Here is an 18,152-nt window from a genome sequence, read left to right on the forward strand (position 1 = left end):
TCCCTATCTATTCAGTCACGATTAGGACGTAGACCGTAGAAGTCTGCCCAGCTCCCGTTTTGTTTCCCAATTACCGGCATCGCCATCCAATCTCCGCTAAGATTCCATAGATCCATTCCTTCTAACAGGATTCCTTTGTGTTTATCCCACGCATTTTTGAATTCCATTACCGTTTTCATCTCCACCACCTCCCGCGGGAGGGCATTCCACATATCCACCACCCTCTCCGTGAAAAAATACTTCCTGACATTACTCCTGAGTCTGTGTTATGCATTTATCACCTGCTGGCAAATGGATAAAATGCCTTATCCGGCCAATATTGAACTGGTACAGTCAACATGCTAAGTGCTGATACCAATGCTCAGCACATATTCAGCGCTGAGATCCACATATGTACAGTGCAGTGACCATACTGGCATTATCATTTAGACAGTTAATCCACTGTCAAAAAGGCGGACAGATTGCCAGAATATTAGAAAAAAGGATGTAAAACAAAACAGAATACTCTTGATTTAGCCTTTACTATGAAGCCTTTTGCGAAAGCTTCGATTTCTAGTTCTATCATCTCCATTTATGTCGGCAGTTGAAAAGTATTTTGTCAACTGTAGATTTTCAACTGTTCTTCACGGCTGGATTATTGTAATTCTTTGTTGTTGGGTCTGCCTTTATCTATACTAGAAGCTCTTCACTCTGTCCAGAATTTGGTGGCTCATTTGTCCTCTCCTTTCACCACATATGGCTTGACTGTCTATGAAACACTTGCTCTGGTGTTCTTGTACCCAACTCTTTGGAATGCCCTCCCTCTTCCGATCAATAACAAACTCTCGCATTGAATGTTTTAAGAGCAGCCTTAAAGCACACATTCTCTCAGGTTTTTCTGGAACCCTGATCCTTCTGTAAAATGAATGTAGCTTTTGTCCTGTTCCCCTCTCCTCCCCCGATTCCCCTGAAGGCATTGTAATATGCTCCCTCGTTATATTCACCTTTATGTATCTTCTCTTTCTTTTGTATACCTCTGAGTTTTCATCCAATTGTCCCTGATTCTACCCTTTTATTTTTTTGACACTGTAAACCACTTAGATGTCTACATATGGGATTACTGGTGTTACCAAACTTGAACTCAGAGATATTTCTCATTTTGATCATATTACCTCACTGGTTTCATCGTTACGCTGGTTAATGTTATTTTGGCAAGTGAGATTCAAGGTGTTGTGCATAATTTTTAAAGCTTTTGGAGGGATGCCCCGTTTTATTTTATTCAATGGATACAACTTTATTCTTCAGTAAGCCAACTGTGCTCTGGGACTGGCGATTTATTACGAATGTCCACCTCAAATTCTTAAAAGGTGACAAACACGTAACGGGTCTTTTTCTATTGCTGGACCTTTTTTGATGGAATCACCTTACTAATGCAGTTAGGACACATATGAAGTCTTGTATTTTTCACAAGCAGATGAAAAACGTGATTTGTACAACTGTTTGTTACCAAGGTCCATCCTGTATTGCTGAACCTTTTATTGTTTTCATTTACTTTTACTGTATGTTTGGATTGTATTATGAATATTTGATTGTACCCCACCTAGAACAATAACAATTGAGTGGGATATATTTTTATTAAATAAATATAGAAACAACTCTGTACAGATCTGCAGTGTGACCAAACCTTCGGTACCATCTGCAGTTCTGGTCACCTTATTCTCCAAATAAATAGCAGAGATACACAGAACTTTTGGCAAGCAGTGGTCCAACACATATCCCTAGGAATGGGTATGTCCATTCTGTGCTCCTGAATTGTGGCACTGTAGGTTACATAAAACGTGCCTTTCCTTTGCTTAATGTGAGATTGTGACTCGCTGGGAACAGGTTACTGGACCCTCATTGGAAGACTGGATTTCACACTGCTCTCTGTTTCCCTGCTGGTTGAATGTGTCAAAGGAATTTTGTTTGTGCAGCACAATTTTATTTATTGGGATTTATTAACCGCCTTTTTAAGTGTATGTCATTCAAAGACTCTCACACGAATCTCCTGAAGCCAGCCAAAGTGGTTGAGGGATATCAGCTCTTCTGATAAGCACACTTGAGCTCAGACTCAGTCAAACTCAAATCTGGAAGTTTTTGAAAAGTAGATTATTCTCTGCTGCTGTACTGTAAGTCAGTTACTGTTTGATGTGTGTTCATTAAATAAAAGTCATTCACACATTTGCTACAATTAAATATTCCTTTAGCAAGGCTAGTAACTATTTTAATTTTTTTTCCTCTGCAAATATGGTAAGCCTAATCTCAGAGTAGCTAAATCTGTTCACACCTGTAGTGCATCATGAATCCATTGACCCTATTCAGGCCTAGGGTGATGATGTTGAGCTTCTTAATGAGTTACAATTCAATCGTTTTGTGCTGGAGTGTCCCTATGAAGTTCCTTTGTAGGAATATGGCAACCTTAAGCTCAGAGAGTGTCCTGCAAGTTTGAAATGTTCTTCCTACTAGATTTTGAATGTTGCTATTTCTAATATCTGATTTGTGTCCACTATTCTCTCTCTTAGAGACTGAGGATGGTGACAGAGATTTATAGAATCATGAGTGGGATGGAACAGGTATAAGGGAATGGTTATTTATCCCTTTAAGTAGTGTTAGAATTATGTAACACCCCACAGAACTACTTACTGACAGATTTTAAACTAATTTAAGAAAGCATATTTCCACTCAACATAATATAAAACTTTGTTGCCATAAGTTGACCTGAAGATTTATAGGATATCTGCCTTTAAAAGGGTTTATGCTAGATGGCAGGTCTATTAATCAGCAAGGTAGGTATGGGAAGCAGTAGCCACCTCTTGCATTTGTGAGTGGGTATTAGGGAGGGGGTGAGCTTCTTATTGGAAATTGCTGGTTGCTTCCAGGTGACCCGACTAGCCGCTGTCAGACACAGGATTCTGAGCTCAGTGGATCCTTGGTTCGACCCGGCATGGCACTTAAGTTCTTATTTCTGCTAGCGGCACTCACCTGCCCATCCTCGTACAGCTTTGTTAGCCATCCTTTCTTGAAGTTCAACAAATCAGGCTGTTAGGGAGGAGATTAAAGAAAAAGAAGGAGATTAGAGGTCAGAGACTCCACCCGGGACAGTGGCACTCTGCAAGGCACAAGACACAATGCTCCCTCATTCGGGAACAAGAACCGGGGGACTGCTAAGGATGGAGGCCATTCAAACCACCGCCATCTTACATTCATGTCTCTCCCCAAAATCCATCACCACTGACTTTCACTACCAACTCCTCTGCCATACCAGAAGCCAAGGTGAAACCATATCTCATTTTATCGAGTGGCACACATGTACCTGTGCATTTTGTTCCCATTTGTCCCAGGGGCATAGCTAGAATTTATTCTCCTTTGATATCCGTTGAATGTGTTCATCACCGAAAAACAGCATCCAACGAATATTTTTTTTTATTGCTTTACAATATTTATAATCAAGTACAACCTCTTGAAAAGAAAGTGATAGAATTAAAGGAAAATTTTTACATAATGCTTAAAACATAATCATCATTACCAATTTTATCACTCAAGTCCACAAACAAGATTCCAAGATCTTAAGAAAAAAGAGGAGATAAATCGAAAGGAAAATTTAAATAGAAGAAAATAGCTTTCACGAAGGGATTGGTGATTCAAAATTTATGAAACTCCAGATGTCATCTTGGAAGCGGTAAGTTTTGAAAGCTGAGGCGGATCCGTAAACACGTATTTAATATTATCAAACCTTATTATACACTTGCAGGGGTATCTAAAAAAAAAAAAAAGGTACCTCCTGCTTGAGTTACTGCTATTTTCATTGTAAGAAATTGTTTCCTTTTCTTTTGAGTCTCTCTTGAGAAATCCGGGAATAAGGAAATTCGAAAACCAAGAAATGGTTTCTCCCTATGCTTAAAAAACATCTGGAACAACCATGCCTTGTCAGGAGCTAAGGCTCGGTTGCAACCAAAGTTGCCGCCGTAGCCTGTTGAGTATCCAATGTCTCAAGAAGAGCTGTTACATTCAAACTCTGTTGAGGCAATTTTTGAGGAAGGTAGAAGACAGCATCCAACAAATATCACCTTCTTTCACTGCCCCAGCATTGGCTTTGTCCCATTTAGTCTCTGTTGTCAAACTGTTGCAAATCTTCAAATTAACCCCTCATCCACAGTCCAGAATACCTTGACTCCAGAGGTTTGTAGTTCACATAACACATACACTTAAAACTCCTCATGCTGTGTTAGTCTCAACACACCCACGTGTTTCACCTCATGGCATCAACAGGAGACTAAAGCATTCAAAAGACAAACTCTCTCAGGCACTGCCGGAATTAAATCTTCTTTATCGGACCTTCCCAAACTGGAAGACTCCATCAGTGCCTGAGAGGGTTTGTCTTTTGAATGCTTTAGTCTCCTGTTGATGCCATGAGGTGAAACACGTGGGTGTGTTGAGACTAACACAGCATGAGGAGTTTTAAGTGTATGTGTAATGTGAACTACAGACCTCTGGAGTCAAGGTTTTCTGGACTGTGGATGAGGAGTTAATTTAAAGATTTGCGAAAGGTTGACGACAGATACTAAGTGGGACAAAGCCAATGCTGGGGCAGCGAAAGAAGGTGATATTTGTTGGATGCTGTTTTTCAGTGAATGGGATGAACACTTTCAACGGATATCAAATGAGAATAAATTCTTGAACATTGGACTATTAGGGACCATTCATTTATGAGGAACAAGAAAGCCCAGTGCAGGTAACCAGACCAGATGGTTTGTAGATCTACAAGATTTTAGAGCAGTAGTCTGTTATATACATTTATTAATAGAAGATTGAGATATTATTTAATGATGTAACTCAATGATTTATTACTTAAGCTGTATATGTTTAATCATTGTATGTATGTGATAGCCTGGGCTCATTGTTTTGATGAATATTCATTGGGGTATCCTTAAAACCTGACGGGCTGGAGTGCTTCAAGGACCAGGTATGGGAACCACTGGTGTAAGCAATGAGGTTTTGACAGGATCAGTGCAAGGGTACTGGATGCTGTAAGCAAACCTTCAAGCCTCCCTGCCCCCGCTCAATTAACTTTCAAGGACCTAATCTGCTCCTTCCCAATATATTGTGTGTGTGTGTGCGCGCAGTCATCTGAGCTCAGGCTCAGCTACCCTCCTGATCAGAAAACTCTTGTATTTCACTCACCCCTGGCACAGCTGGGGGGGTGGGGGGTTGTACTACTGACAACCTTCACCGTCAAGAATGGACAAAAGGAGCAGAGCCCAGTAATAAAAAGCAAACACAAGGCATGACTTACCGTCATGGAAGACTCTGTGGACCTCCTGTCCAGTGATTTTGCTCTGCGATACAGCGACAGAGGTGTAGGTGATACATCTGGAATGGCTCCTATATCAGATGACTCATTTGCAAAGTCCTGTAACACAGATAGCCAACATGCATTTATGTCACGGCAGCGGATGGGACAGGCTGACAGCGCTGGCCACGCTGATATGGAGAAAGATTTCTATGTGTACAGAAACCTGCTGTAGAACTTTAAACAAAAGCAAAACAGAACGTTCACTGATTCAAAAATGTTTCACTGAATTACGTGCACCTGTGACAAGCAATCAGCCAACCTCTGGTGTTATCAAGAATGAAATCCAGCAGTAATTAGCTGCCGTAAACGAAGTCCACTGAAAAGGAACCAGCAACATTGGAGCAGTACAATAAGAGTCGTAAAGGCATTTCTGTAGGTCATACAATGTTTTGCACAGTAAGAATCACTTCTCTATTAATGTCTAAGTTCTTTAAACCACTTCAGTGCTCAGTGGCTCACAAGGATCCTGTTAGATCTCATAGGGATGTATATGTACTAGGATGAGTCTGTTTTGTACGTGGGAAAGGTAAGGAGGGGCAGGGCCCCCTTTTACCAACATCTATCTCCAGAATTATTTCATGCAACCAATGCCTTGTTAACCTTCACTGTGAGGAGGGACAACCAACATCCCAGACTCTTATACAAGCTTTTTAGTCTGTGGATGAGAATGACCCAACACTCAGTCTGATGTCCACCAAACTAAATATTCTTCTGTGGCAAACAAAAGCTGCAAGGTGAACAGCTGCAGATGCCATGTGCCAATCAGTATATGCTTCTAGGTACCCTTATCATACCAAACACCCCAGCATTTTTACCCGTTTCCTAGGGAAGACCCTCTTATCGCTCCTTCCCTGTCGAGTCTCACTGGTGGGGATGGAAGCAGAAGTGAGGCTGGTTCCCAACTGCTCCACGTTTTCAATATCTAATGCTTCAAATTTCTCGATGACCTGGGAGCGCCTGGAGAGACAAACAAAATACACACTCCACTTAATGCACGAAAGTCACATCTCCTGCACACGTTAATCTCCAATGCATCGACAGTCAGACAACAGCAAAGCAATCCCAAAGTGCCAGAGAAATTATCACAAGCTGCAATCTCTGCACACTGCCTCCACTCACTGGGCAGGGTCTGTCCAAAGGGTGTTTTGAAGCAATTTAAAAAGGAAAGTTCTTAATGGGGGCAACTTTCAAACAAAGCATGCATGTATGAAGTCTGCAGGGACTTCTTATTTGCAGACCTGACAATTTTCAAAAGGAAACATTTCCTTTTGAAAATTGACTTGGGGGAAAAATACACACTATCTGCATCACTATGTGAGAACACTATCTGTGAAAGCTTATACACATACTTTTGGAAATCCAAAGCATACACTTAAGTTCATCCTCAGCCCTAACTCCACCCCTGGGAACATCTCCCCAACAGGTGCATCTGTGTTGGGCAACTTTCAAATGCTCCGTTTCTGTGCATAAAATCCTGTTTTATGACGAAAAATGCCTTTGAAAATGTCCCTGTTATTGCCCATCAAATTGCAGTGGTCTAGGGGAATAAAAAAGGTTTTGGGGGGAAGGAGGGGGCAGAGAGAATACATGATCAACTGCTCCCCCTAGCTGAAGGGCAGCTGACTGCTCCAGGCTCGCCTTGCATTCGCTTGTACAAAAGTGCTCAGATAAAAGCTGATGACTCTACATAAGAACATAAGCGTTGCCATACTGGGACAGACTGAAGGTCCATCAAGCCCAGCATCCTGTTTCCAACAGTGGCCAATCCAGGTCACAAGGACCTGGCAAGATCCCACAACAGTACAATACATTTTATGCTGCTTATTCTAGAAATAAGAAGTGGATTTCCCACAAGGCCATCTTAATAATGGCTTATGGACTTTTCTTTTAGGAAGTTATCCAAACCTTTTTTTTAAACACATGGTCCCCTTGAAACCCAGCAATGCTGCAGACACTCAGACATGCCAAAAGGCACAGGCTCTGCGTTATCCACAATGCTCTGCACCCTTATTTTCTGTTCTCTATATGTTTCCTTGGCAGTCTGCCCCATTCAATAAGACACCAAAGTCTTGAAATGAAATTGCTTTCTGCTCCAAGAACCTTTTCAAGCCATAAACTGCTTTTAATAAACACATCTGTAGCTTTCTCCTGGGACAGCAATCAATTAGAAAACTTTAATCATAGGCATGCCTGGAAAATTGTGCAATTTATGACTAATCACAATTTTAGAACATTATTTAAAACTACAACACTACTGCTGGTCTAGTGGTTTCTTTGGGGGCAGGAAAGAACCCCATTCTTTCCTGCCCGTTACTGCTATTCTGCCCAGTGCTGCTGTGTTTTCAAAATGGGCAGAGACTTCCTGCAGTAGTCTCGACAGTCTCTTGAGACTGCCGCAGGGAGTCTCGGCAGCCATTTTCAAAACACGGCAATGGGCAGGAAAAAGTGTTCCCCCAGAGGCCACTAGACCACCAGGGCCCTTGAAGGAGGGCCCACTGAGGCTCGGGGGGGGGGGGGGGGGGGGGGGGAGAGGAGAGTGTCTGGGTCCTCGGGCACTGCCCTGTCACCCCTGCACCTGGCCTCAGCAATTCCTGGTTTCACTTTTGACATCAGTAGCACTGGAGACTCAATGTCAGGACACCGGACCCAAGCTCGGTTCCTGCGCCTATCTATCCCCTAACTCCGGGGCTTCTCTTCAAAATGAGGCTGTTACCCAGCAGAAGAAAAGAGGGATATCACGTACAGACATCAGATACAAAGAGGATACACGATTTAAACTATAAACAGCAAAAGGGGAAAGGAAGGTTAAATACTGATTTTGGTCAGCCAGCAATGTTCTTATAGGTATCTGCTGGGTTCCCTGCTCCATAATGACACCTGGAAGCAGTCGGAGATGTTCTCCCTGGTTTTTTTCACTTCCACTCAAGGGGAAAGCAGAAATGCAGCAGTAAAATGCAACAAATTAGTTAATTGACAAAAGAGAACCAGGGCCACTGGGTGTCCTTAAAAGGAAAAGGATAGGAACAAAGTGTTAAGCAGAACCAGATGGCTCCAGGTCAGGAGGGACAAACAAAGCCAGGCCTGACTCTGTGCAGGGCAACACTGGCTCTCAGGAGTTTTCCGCCAATGGTGTTCAAGGCAAATTGTTCTGCTGATGTTATAAGATCAAGCAGAGGCGGGGGGAAGGGTGAGGGGTCACGAGAGTCTTCAGGGTGGTTTCGTCTAATCCTAGTTTATCTTCAGACTAGAAACTGCAAAAAAAAGTTTTTAGCCCAATGGTTCTCTGACCCAGAGCTGCAAGTTACCCAGTTCCAGAAGGGAGACTTTTGGGCCAATCCTTGTTTTGAATTTACACCCCAAAGCAGTGTGGGATTTGCAGTTCTTGATTCTGCTCATTTAAATCCTTGCTGTGGGTCCCATAACGCATCATGCTAAGAGGTCAGAAAGCCGAGAGTGGCCTAAATGTTCCCTTTTGAAACTCGGCATCTCTGCTAACCTGATCTGCAATTAATACATATGAGAGAAATCTGCATACAATTAAGGTGCTGCTTGGAAATTCATTTCATGCACAATTATTCTGAAAGCCAGACCAGACTGGGTGATCTTTGAGAAGTAGGTTCAGAATCATCGATTGAGCCAGAGGCCCAGGTCTCTATATGCTGTAATTCCTAAACCACCAAGTGGGGGCACTGTAGAACTTGCTCTGTTCCCCCGAGTGGTAGTACAGGGATTTGGGGAAGGGGGTGGAACTCCAGCCCTAGTGAATCCCAAACAAGTTTGATTTTCAGGGGTGACCCTGTTCATGTGTTTCAGCAAATTTTAAAGAGCTCTCGGTAGCTAATCATTACTGTACATCATATAACCAGTCAGATTGATGCAGCTCTTTTAGCATACAGAAACAGCTAAGCTACCTCCCTGATTTTAAAGAGCAGCAGACATATTAAAGCCATTCCGCAGGGGGAAATATGTTTGGACCCCATGGATCCAACCAGCTACTTCTGCTTGAAAACAGAATCGAAAGTAACCAGCAGTGCATTTTTTTCTAGAGAAAAAGGTGCTGGTACTCAAATGCCAGGCCACTCTTCTGGGGTGGGGTGATCACTGAGGGACCCACCCCACAATAGCCAGGTCCCCTGCAACCAGTCACAGAATCTATGACAAGGCAGAATTGGTGTGAAGAGCCTGAGCGCTTTCATTAAAACTTGGGGACCATGGGTCACATTTTAGCAGACAATGGAAAAGGTGCTGGTACTCAGTACCCCCAAGTACCCCCCCCCCTCAAAAAAAGCCCTGGTAACCAGGTTCTTATACCACCAAACCTAGATGCAGCTAGTACTATTTCATGGAGTGTAAACTGCAGGCCGTTCGTTTGTGACTCTTCAGGACTGCAGTACCCAACTCTGGACTGGAGCAGGGCATCATCTTAGCCGTAGGTTAATTTGGCAAGAATCCTATTGTTTCTAAAAACAAAGTGTGGCCCATCTGATGCAGTCCTGGTTTTGCCCCATCCCATCTATGGACCTGCTGTACTCCTGCTTGTCCTAGAAAAACTAACTAGAAGTCCACTGAAAGCCAGGCCTGGATTAGTGTCTCAGAACTGACCTAGGTCAGGTGACAATCCTGTCTTCAGGACAGACGTGGTTCTTCCACCTGTGGAATTTTTTATTTTTTGCTTGGAACAGGAGGTATAACAGCTTTCACTTTCAGAATAACAGCAAAACTGCTTCACCTGGCCCTCTTAAAAAGCACTCTGCAGACATACACCACCGACGGTCACTGTCTGTGACCACTTCGGAAGAACAAACCAGGGTGACACAGCAACTAGACTGTATATTTTCCTCACACTTTCCACTCTGGTGGTGGCTGTATGTAGGGCATGAAGGCAAGGCAGCTGTCCTGGCGCTAAACCCTGCTGCGCATAACAGCAGTGTGAAGTTTATGGTGGGAAATACGGAGATCTGGCATAGTGTGCCCCTGGCGAACTGGAACCATCCGAGTCTCCAATCCTCCTTTCAGTGAGAGACTTGCCCCCCATTTTCTGACCAAAAATGCCCCTTTTCCACTAGATAGGCTGAAATGCTACATGACAAAGCGTAACAACTACACAGCTGAACTGGAAGTTACGTCCTCAGAAATTTGAAACTCTCATGCACACCAAGAGGTGGTTTGTTCAGTTTTCCCTAGGGGCATGCAAACCTCTGGGGGGGGGGGGGGTACATTATGGGGACAGGGGGAGGGAGGGAGGGAGTGCGACTACACACCCTCCTCTTCCCTCAAGCAATGTTTTTACAGTCCCAAAAGCTGATCACTCAGCAAAAGTGGAGAATAAAACTGTACAAGAGAACAACGTTTCATTCATAAAATGCTTTTTCTTGCTTTGCAGGTCTGACAGGGTGGCATTTCAATCTAGCTGAGGTTTTAAATACACTAGGGTTACAGAGTTAGAACATCTCCTCCTTTGCCCTTCTAGGGAGAGGTACCAGATGTCAAGGACAGGCTGAACCCATCTTGGGCCCTTATATCATCTGTGGATTTTAAGGTTCAATTCCATAGCATCCAGCAGATCAATCCAGAGACTTGAGGGTTGTGTCTCTCTACCAGCAGGTGGTAGAGGGACAAAACCCGCAAGTCTCTGGATTGATCTGCTGAGACTAATGGAAAGAAAATTAACAGGTAAGGACTAATTTTACCTTTTACTACGAAATCCAGGACTAGAAATTCACAGATCCCACTGGGACAAACCCAGAACCGGTTCAGCACGACCAGTACAATATCACACCATCTGGTAACCCCATTTCCAATCCTTACCCTTAAAAGCAACCCCCACCCCCGAACTCTGAAAATAGTTTCTGAGCACCTTTAAACATATTTCCCTTTAACATTACATCAAATAAAAGTATAACATATGCACTAAGAAAGCCAGTCACCAACCATGAATGAAATGCTGAATTAGCAAGCTGAATTAAATTTGAAATCACTGGTAAATTAGCAAAGCCCTTCAATCATCTCATTTTAGCAGGGCAAAGTCAGGAGAGTTAACATTTCCATCTGGAGAGCAGGTATTGAGAAAAGAGGCTGAATTCATGGTGAAAAAGAGGAGGTGCAGCGTCTCTGGTCTGACACCGTCGGAGACGGAGGTGGGAATGGGAGCGAAGCGGATGAAGAGAAGTTGCGGCTACCCCGCGCAGCAACACAGCAGAAGGTGGAGAACAGCAAGACCTGGAAGAAAAGAAGTCTGGAAAATGAGTGAACAGAGTAAAGACCTTTTTTTTTTTTTTTTTTTTTTTAATTATTATTAAAGTGAAAATTATAGTCCAAATTACAGTCCCCCAGTTCTTAGAAAGTCATTTATAAACATTGGTGGATTAGAGAGAATGCTTTCTTTAGTTAACAGATAGATGACCACTGCAGTTAAGGAGAAGATTTACAGTGGAGGCCTGTACCTGCCTTACATTGAGAAACCACTACTAGGAAACAGACAAGATGCATACAAAAACACATGATAAGTTGGAGCTATGTTCTAGAAGGAGCTACCAGGCAGCATTTGTATCCTACCTTCTCTTGTATGCTATAAAGGTTTCTTATATCTGAATTTCTACACAGAGAAGTTGAGAGATTTCACTCACTTCCCCCCCCCCCCCCTCATATTCCCCTTGCTGTCTTTCATTCAGGTCTCTTTGGTTTGCACAAGGTTAACCAGAGCTGCCAAGGGGGCCAGATTTCTAAGAAGGAAATTTTAGAACAGCCCCTCCCCACTCCACCTCCTGGTTTTGCCCCCTTGCATATGTAGAAATATGGTACAGTCAGGAGCCCCCACCATATAGAAACCCTGGTCAGGTCAACAATGTAATGGCTAGAACGGCTGGAAGCTGGCTGGAAAAGCAGGACACAGCTTTTAGCCCAGATGGAGGCCTAAATGACCTGAAATTGGAAAAGAATGGCCAAGGAATTTGAAGTCAATTCCGTGGCACCTGGCACCAACAAGAAACCTTCCCCCTCCGGCAGCAGATGCCTTAATTAAATGTCATCTCCTGCTGCAACAAGGTTTTGTAGCTCTTATTGCGATACTGGTCCCAAGCATGAGATGGTGTCCTACTCAATGTGGAAACTCAAAAGAGAAAAACCTTACTTCTCGAGAAACATCTTCCATACCCTAGTACAGTCAATGGTAATAAGTCATCTGGACTACTGTAACACATTGTACGCTGGCTGTAAAGAACAGACTATTAAAAAAACTCCAAACAGCCCAGAATACAGCAGCCAGACTCATATTTGGAAAAACCAAGTATGAAAGTGCGAAACCTTTAAGAGAGAAACTTCACTGGCTCCCACTCAAAGAACGCATTGAGTTCAAGATCTGCACGACTGTACACAAAATTATCCACGTAGATGCTCCACTATACATGCTAAACCTAGTGGACCTACCTCCAAGAAACGCCAAAAGATCAGCCCGTAAATTCCTCAACTTGCACTTCCCCAGCTGTAAAGGACTTAAATACAAGCAGGCATACGCCACATCCTTTTCGTATAGGAGTACACAGATATGGAACGCACTACCCACAGCCCTGAAAACCATTGATGATCTAAGCAACTTTCGCAAATCCTTGAAGACACATCTCTTCAACAAAGCCTACAAAGAGAACCCTTAACGACACAAAATCACCACACCAACCCTCCCCAATACCAAAATACACCTCCAACACTACCTATCTACCACCTTCTGCTCTAATTCCTCTTTTAATCTCTGCTTATCACCAATTGTATCCAAGATCCTGCCTTGACTATGTCATAGCAACACACTGTAAGCCACATTGAGCCTGCATATAGGTGGGATAATGTGGGGTACAAATGCAATAAATAATAATAATAATAATTAATGCATCCCCTGATGTTGATGGAGGAAAAGGCTTCTGAATGGGGGTCCTTGGCTCCCTAGTGGGAGATGACCTGCAAAAGCAGGTCTGGATTAATATTTAGTGATCCTAATGAAGTTTTAAAGAGTAGAATCACCTAAACGAATATGCTTGGTGGTGTGGAGATAGGAACAAATTCTAAATACAAAAGCTTCCACTCAATACAAAACTACAATAGTGATGGGGGAAAAGCCTCAAAGAGCTCCCAGATCAAATATCCATCTGTCAGAGCTAGAACAGACCAACTAGTCTTCTCTTCATCATGGGCAAAAACCCCTTATAGGCGGCCCCAAAAATTCTTAATGGACCGCAATTCTCTAATGAATTTTATTATTTTTTTTATAAAAATTCTTGATTTCAAAAAAACTTTTAAAAAAATAATAAAATTCATTAGAGAATTGCGGTCCATTAAGAATTTTTGGGGCCGCCTATAAGGGGTTTTTGCCTATGATGAAGAGAAGACTAGTTGGTCTGTTCTAGCTCCGACAGATGGATATTTGATCTGGGAGCTCTTTGAGGCTTTTCCCCCATCGCTATTGTAGTTTTGTATTGAGTGGAAGCTTTTGTATTTAGAGTTTTAAAGAGTAGACACCAGTTCTCAAGCAGTTACGTGTTTCTCTGGCTCTTACAAGAGCAGATGCCTATACATCCTTTTTGCAAACATCTTAAAAATCTGGGATTTTTCTTTGGGGGGGGGGGGGGAAGGGGAGAAAGGGTTCTTGAGCAATTGTCTTTTGGGTGTGGACAGACGAACTGAATAGATGTGAGTTCTGCTATTGTGATTTTATGGTCTGTATGTGAATCTCTTTTTATTGTCAATGTTTTTTATTCCTTCTCTTTGACCTTTTGGTTTTGTAATCCATTTGCTCTTGCAAAACTCATAAATGTGGAATATGATGCATAAATTAAATTCAGTTACCATAACAGGATTTCTCTATTTCACAACTGTGCACCGTGCTCATTTTTTAGGTGGTATTTATAATGTTGTGCATTCCTCATTTTCAGTAAATGTGATGTTCTCAAAATGTGAAAACGTACTGCAAACCTGGGGTTCACTGAGGGTTATTCTGTACCATCAGGAGGAAAAAAAGGCTTAAAAAAATACCATGTAGGGTCCCAATAAAACTTTTTTGGTGCTCTTACTCTTTGTGGTTGTTGTCTGGTCTATTTTGGTTCTCTTCCGCTCTCTTTGTTGGTTTGTGTTTTTTTTGCGGGAGACTTGGACTCCCTTTTTGTTGGTTTAAAAAAAATACAGCCAGATATGCAGCCCTCTGAATTACATTCCCAAATTATTTCATGAAGATGTTTGTGGGACGATGGCAGAGGGGTTACACCGAGGCCTGCAGAATCCTTCAACCTATTCTACTTTCCAGAAGGTGAGATGAGGAACTTATTAGAAAAGGGGTGTATATTGTTTCACTATATAACAAAGCACCACAGTATTACAGAATGGAGGAGCAGACTAACGGTTAGAGCAGTGGGTTGAGACCTGGGAAAGTCAGGTTCAAATCCTACTGAGGCTCCTTGTGACCTTTAGCAAGTCACTTGGCTCAGGTAGACCAGCCCGACTGTGAGCCTTCAGGGACCAGGGAAAGTCCTACTGTACCTAAATCTAGCTTGCCTTGAGCTACAACTGAAAACCAAACCTAACCAAGGACACTAACTTACTTCCAAGATTGCTTGGAGAGGACCTTCAGGCCTGGCTGCAAAATGTCTAATAAGGGCCTGATATTCAGCCAGTGGACAGGGGCATTGAATATCCAGGCTTACGCAGCTGGATGAAACACTTAACTGGTTAAGTGCCACTGAAAATGCCGTCTGCCCCAAACTAGTGATTTAAACAGCCACGAGCCGTTTCTGGCTATTTAAATCGCTTTGACTATCGACCCCTAAATGTACTGACTGGACCGACTGCAGTGAAATCAGAAGGCCTCCACTTGACTACAAAGCAAGAGCAGCAGCGGTGGGTGAACTTCCCCTCCCCCCCTGCCCAAGCCAGTGTGCCTCAAACGGGGCCACCAGTAAAAGTTCAAGGGCAATTAATTTCTATGTAATTACTGGCTTCTCGGGGGGGGGGGGGGGGCAGTTTTTCCATATACATTAGTTTTGCGCATACCATGTACATAAGTACATAAGTAATGCCACACTGGGAAAAGACCAAGGGTCCATCGAGCCCAGCATCCTGTCCACGACAGCAGCCAATCCAGGCCAAGGGCACCTGGTGAGCTTCCCAAACGTACAAACATTCTATACGTTATTCCTGGAGTTGCGGATTTTTCCCAAGTCCATTTAGTAGTGGTTTATGGACTTGTCCTTTAGGAAACCGTCTAACCCCTTTTTAAACTCTGCTAAGCTAACCGCCTTCACCACGTTCTCCGGCAGGAATGAACCTCATTCCTAAGCCAGGGTACGTGACATCTGATCTCGGTCTCTCAAATTTACTGCCAACGCTCACCGTAGTACTTCCATTGTACAAAAGAAGAGCTTCCCTCTGGAGTTCAAAAGTTGTAACATGTATAGTTAACTTATCCAGGTATGTTTGGAAATTCTTTTTGATCCAAGCCTGTGGCACCTGAAACTATGGGCAAGATTTCTTCATCTTTGCTCCACATTTTCTTGGTCCTTGAGATCTTCCCTCTCTCCACACGATTCACAGAGGCTGCCCTAGTGTTTTTCTCTTACTACTATGTCTGGTTTTCTTGCATCCAGCTTTTTAATCAGTTGGAATGGGGATGGCCCAGGTGATCATAATTTTCTACAGTCCTCTTAGGGTCATGATCCCAATGCTTCTCTGGTACACTGATGTTTGTTTACAGAGTTTGTAATGAATGAGACGGGTCACCTTGTTGTGCCCTTCCGTATAACATTTTTCAGCAATCAGCACTTCACAGTCAGCTACGGGATGACTAATCATTTCCAGCTCTTTCTTACATAATCTACAAATGTCTGTTGTGCCAGTTTTCCCTATGGTCGCTGTGAACGAACTCGTCTGTAATCCCCTATCCTGAGCTGCAACTATCAGCCTCTCATCCTTAGGTTTCAGTTCTCCTCTTCTCTGGGCTTGATCCACGTACGGTTCCTGGAGTTGCTCTTTATATTTACCACTGTATTTGTGCGTTTGCTGTTTGATTTCTTGCCTCTCTGCAGTCTATGCCAAGTCATGATGGTGCTGGCAGCAATGTGAACACCTATCCACAGAGACTACCAACTCACTTCAACACAGTCCACCTTTTTAAGCATCTACCAGCCAGGGCCAGATCTACATTGGAGAACACGGAGGTGAAAGGCTCGGTAGTATTGTGTTCAACTTCAAGCCACCCAGTTCCTCATGAACACAAGAGGGATCCACCCACCAGCCGGGGAATCCAAAGGGTTGGTCACCTTATGGCACTTACAAGCAAAAAAGTTTTTGCCGTACCTGGGACTGGGATCACAAGTGGGAGCTGGTCTGGAGGGGAACAAAACTGCTGGGTATTTGTGCAACAGGAGAAAGGGAGGTGGTGAACAAGAGCACCACCCTACCATCTGCAGCAGACTTCCAGAAAACTGGTATAGAGCAGCCACAATTACAAGTTTAACATCAACCAGCATGCTTGGGATGAGTACAGAGGGTGGTGATGAGAATGTAGATCATGAATCCAATCTTCTTCAATGTTTATCTCCTTCTGCTGTTATCACTATGGATTTTCTAGTTCACTACACCCTGACGAAGGAGGGGAAGAGGGCGTCACGTGCGACAATAATCACCAGGGCTTCATAAGTCTCATTTACAGGTTTCACATTTTCTCAGCTACGAGATGTGACAATTCGATGTGCCTTTTATATAAAGACAGAAGCAGAGGTGCAGACTGATCTTTGTTTAACTAGCATATAGGTGAAAGAACAGGGAGATCTAGTTTAATAATGTATTCACCTACTAACTTATGAATGCTCATCAGAAGTGTAAGAGCGACATTTCACAAGTGAATAGACTGCACACGGTGGGTACTGGGGTAAGAGTGAATTAGTACAAAACATCTCCGTGTAACATGCAGGAGCTGAGCTGGCATGCTAAAATGACACCCTAAGGGACATGGAGCCCTTGTATTTGTGCTCTCTCTTGATATGATGATTAGCAAACTGAAAGAGGATGAAAGGTAAGGGGAAGGTCTAGCACAGGGGTAGATGGCCATGATCCTCAGCTGGGTTTTCAAGATTTCCACAATGAATATGCATGAGATCTATTTGCATACAATAGAAGCAGTGCATGAAAATTCATTCTGGAAATCTTGAAAACCCGACTGGGTTGTGGTCCAAGGACCATGGTTGCCCACCCCTGATCTAACATAGCTCTAAAGGTATGTGTGAAGAAGAAACCCAGGCAACCTTTAACATTCAAACACAAACATCTTCCTGCACTTTTCAGCCTTTAGGCTAGAACCCAAGCATAAGGGTTCTGGCCATGAGCTAAGGATGCTCCTTTCTTGACCTTCTGGTTGATACTGAGAACTGTATGATAAGACGGATAATGCCTCACCAGCCAACCCTACTTGGACCACAGCGATGCAACCCCCATCAAAGCAAGGGGTTTAAACGTCTTATTGAAGAGAACCCAGTTTTCCTCAGGTCTCTAAATCTTACACAAAACAGCCTTCAAGATAATGCGAGATCTCTACCCCAGCTTCAACGGGAAATAGCGGTGGTCTGATCTGAGTGCTGGGTGAGCATTCAAGTGAGCACACTGAGAAAGGGAGGAAGCACTAGGTGCATCTGTCTATAAATCTAACTCCTCTAACAACTCTGTCTTAGCAGTAGAAGTAATTAATAATATCTGATACCCTGTGCATGGTACCCCTGGGAAATCATTTACCCAAAATGGAAAAACAAAA

The 18,152-nt window shown here is 43.2% G+C and overlaps 1 protein-coding gene across 3 annotated transcripts in view; it reads right to left on the bottom strand.

Annotated features, from left to right (window-relative positions):
- Positions 1 to 18,152, bottom strand: part of MPRIP (myosin phosphatase Rho interacting protein) — a 266,000-nt gene that overhangs the window by 67,066 nt on the left and 180,782 nt on the right. For all 3 annotated transcript variants that reach the window (XM_030212573.1, XM_030212572.1, XM_030212574.1), the window contains exons 8-10: positions 6,187 to 6,328; positions 5,312 to 5,428; positions 3,001 to 3,057 (exon numbers count right to left, since the gene is read on the bottom strand). In XM_030212573.1, the coding sequence (XP_030068433.1) occupies positions 3,001 to 3,057; positions 5,312 to 5,428; positions 6,187 to 6,328 (316 nt within the window). The remainder of the gene's footprint in view (positions 1 to 3,000; positions 3,058 to 5,311; positions 5,429 to 6,186; positions 6,329 to 18,152) is intronic.

The sequence above is a fragment of the Microcaecilia unicolor genome, chromosome 8, assembly GCF_901765095.1.
Source record: "Microcaecilia unicolor chromosome 8, aMicUni1.1, whole genome shotgun sequence".
Classification (NCBI taxonomy): domain Eukaryota; kingdom Metazoa; phylum Chordata; class Amphibia; order Gymnophiona; family Siphonopidae; genus Microcaecilia; species Microcaecilia unicolor.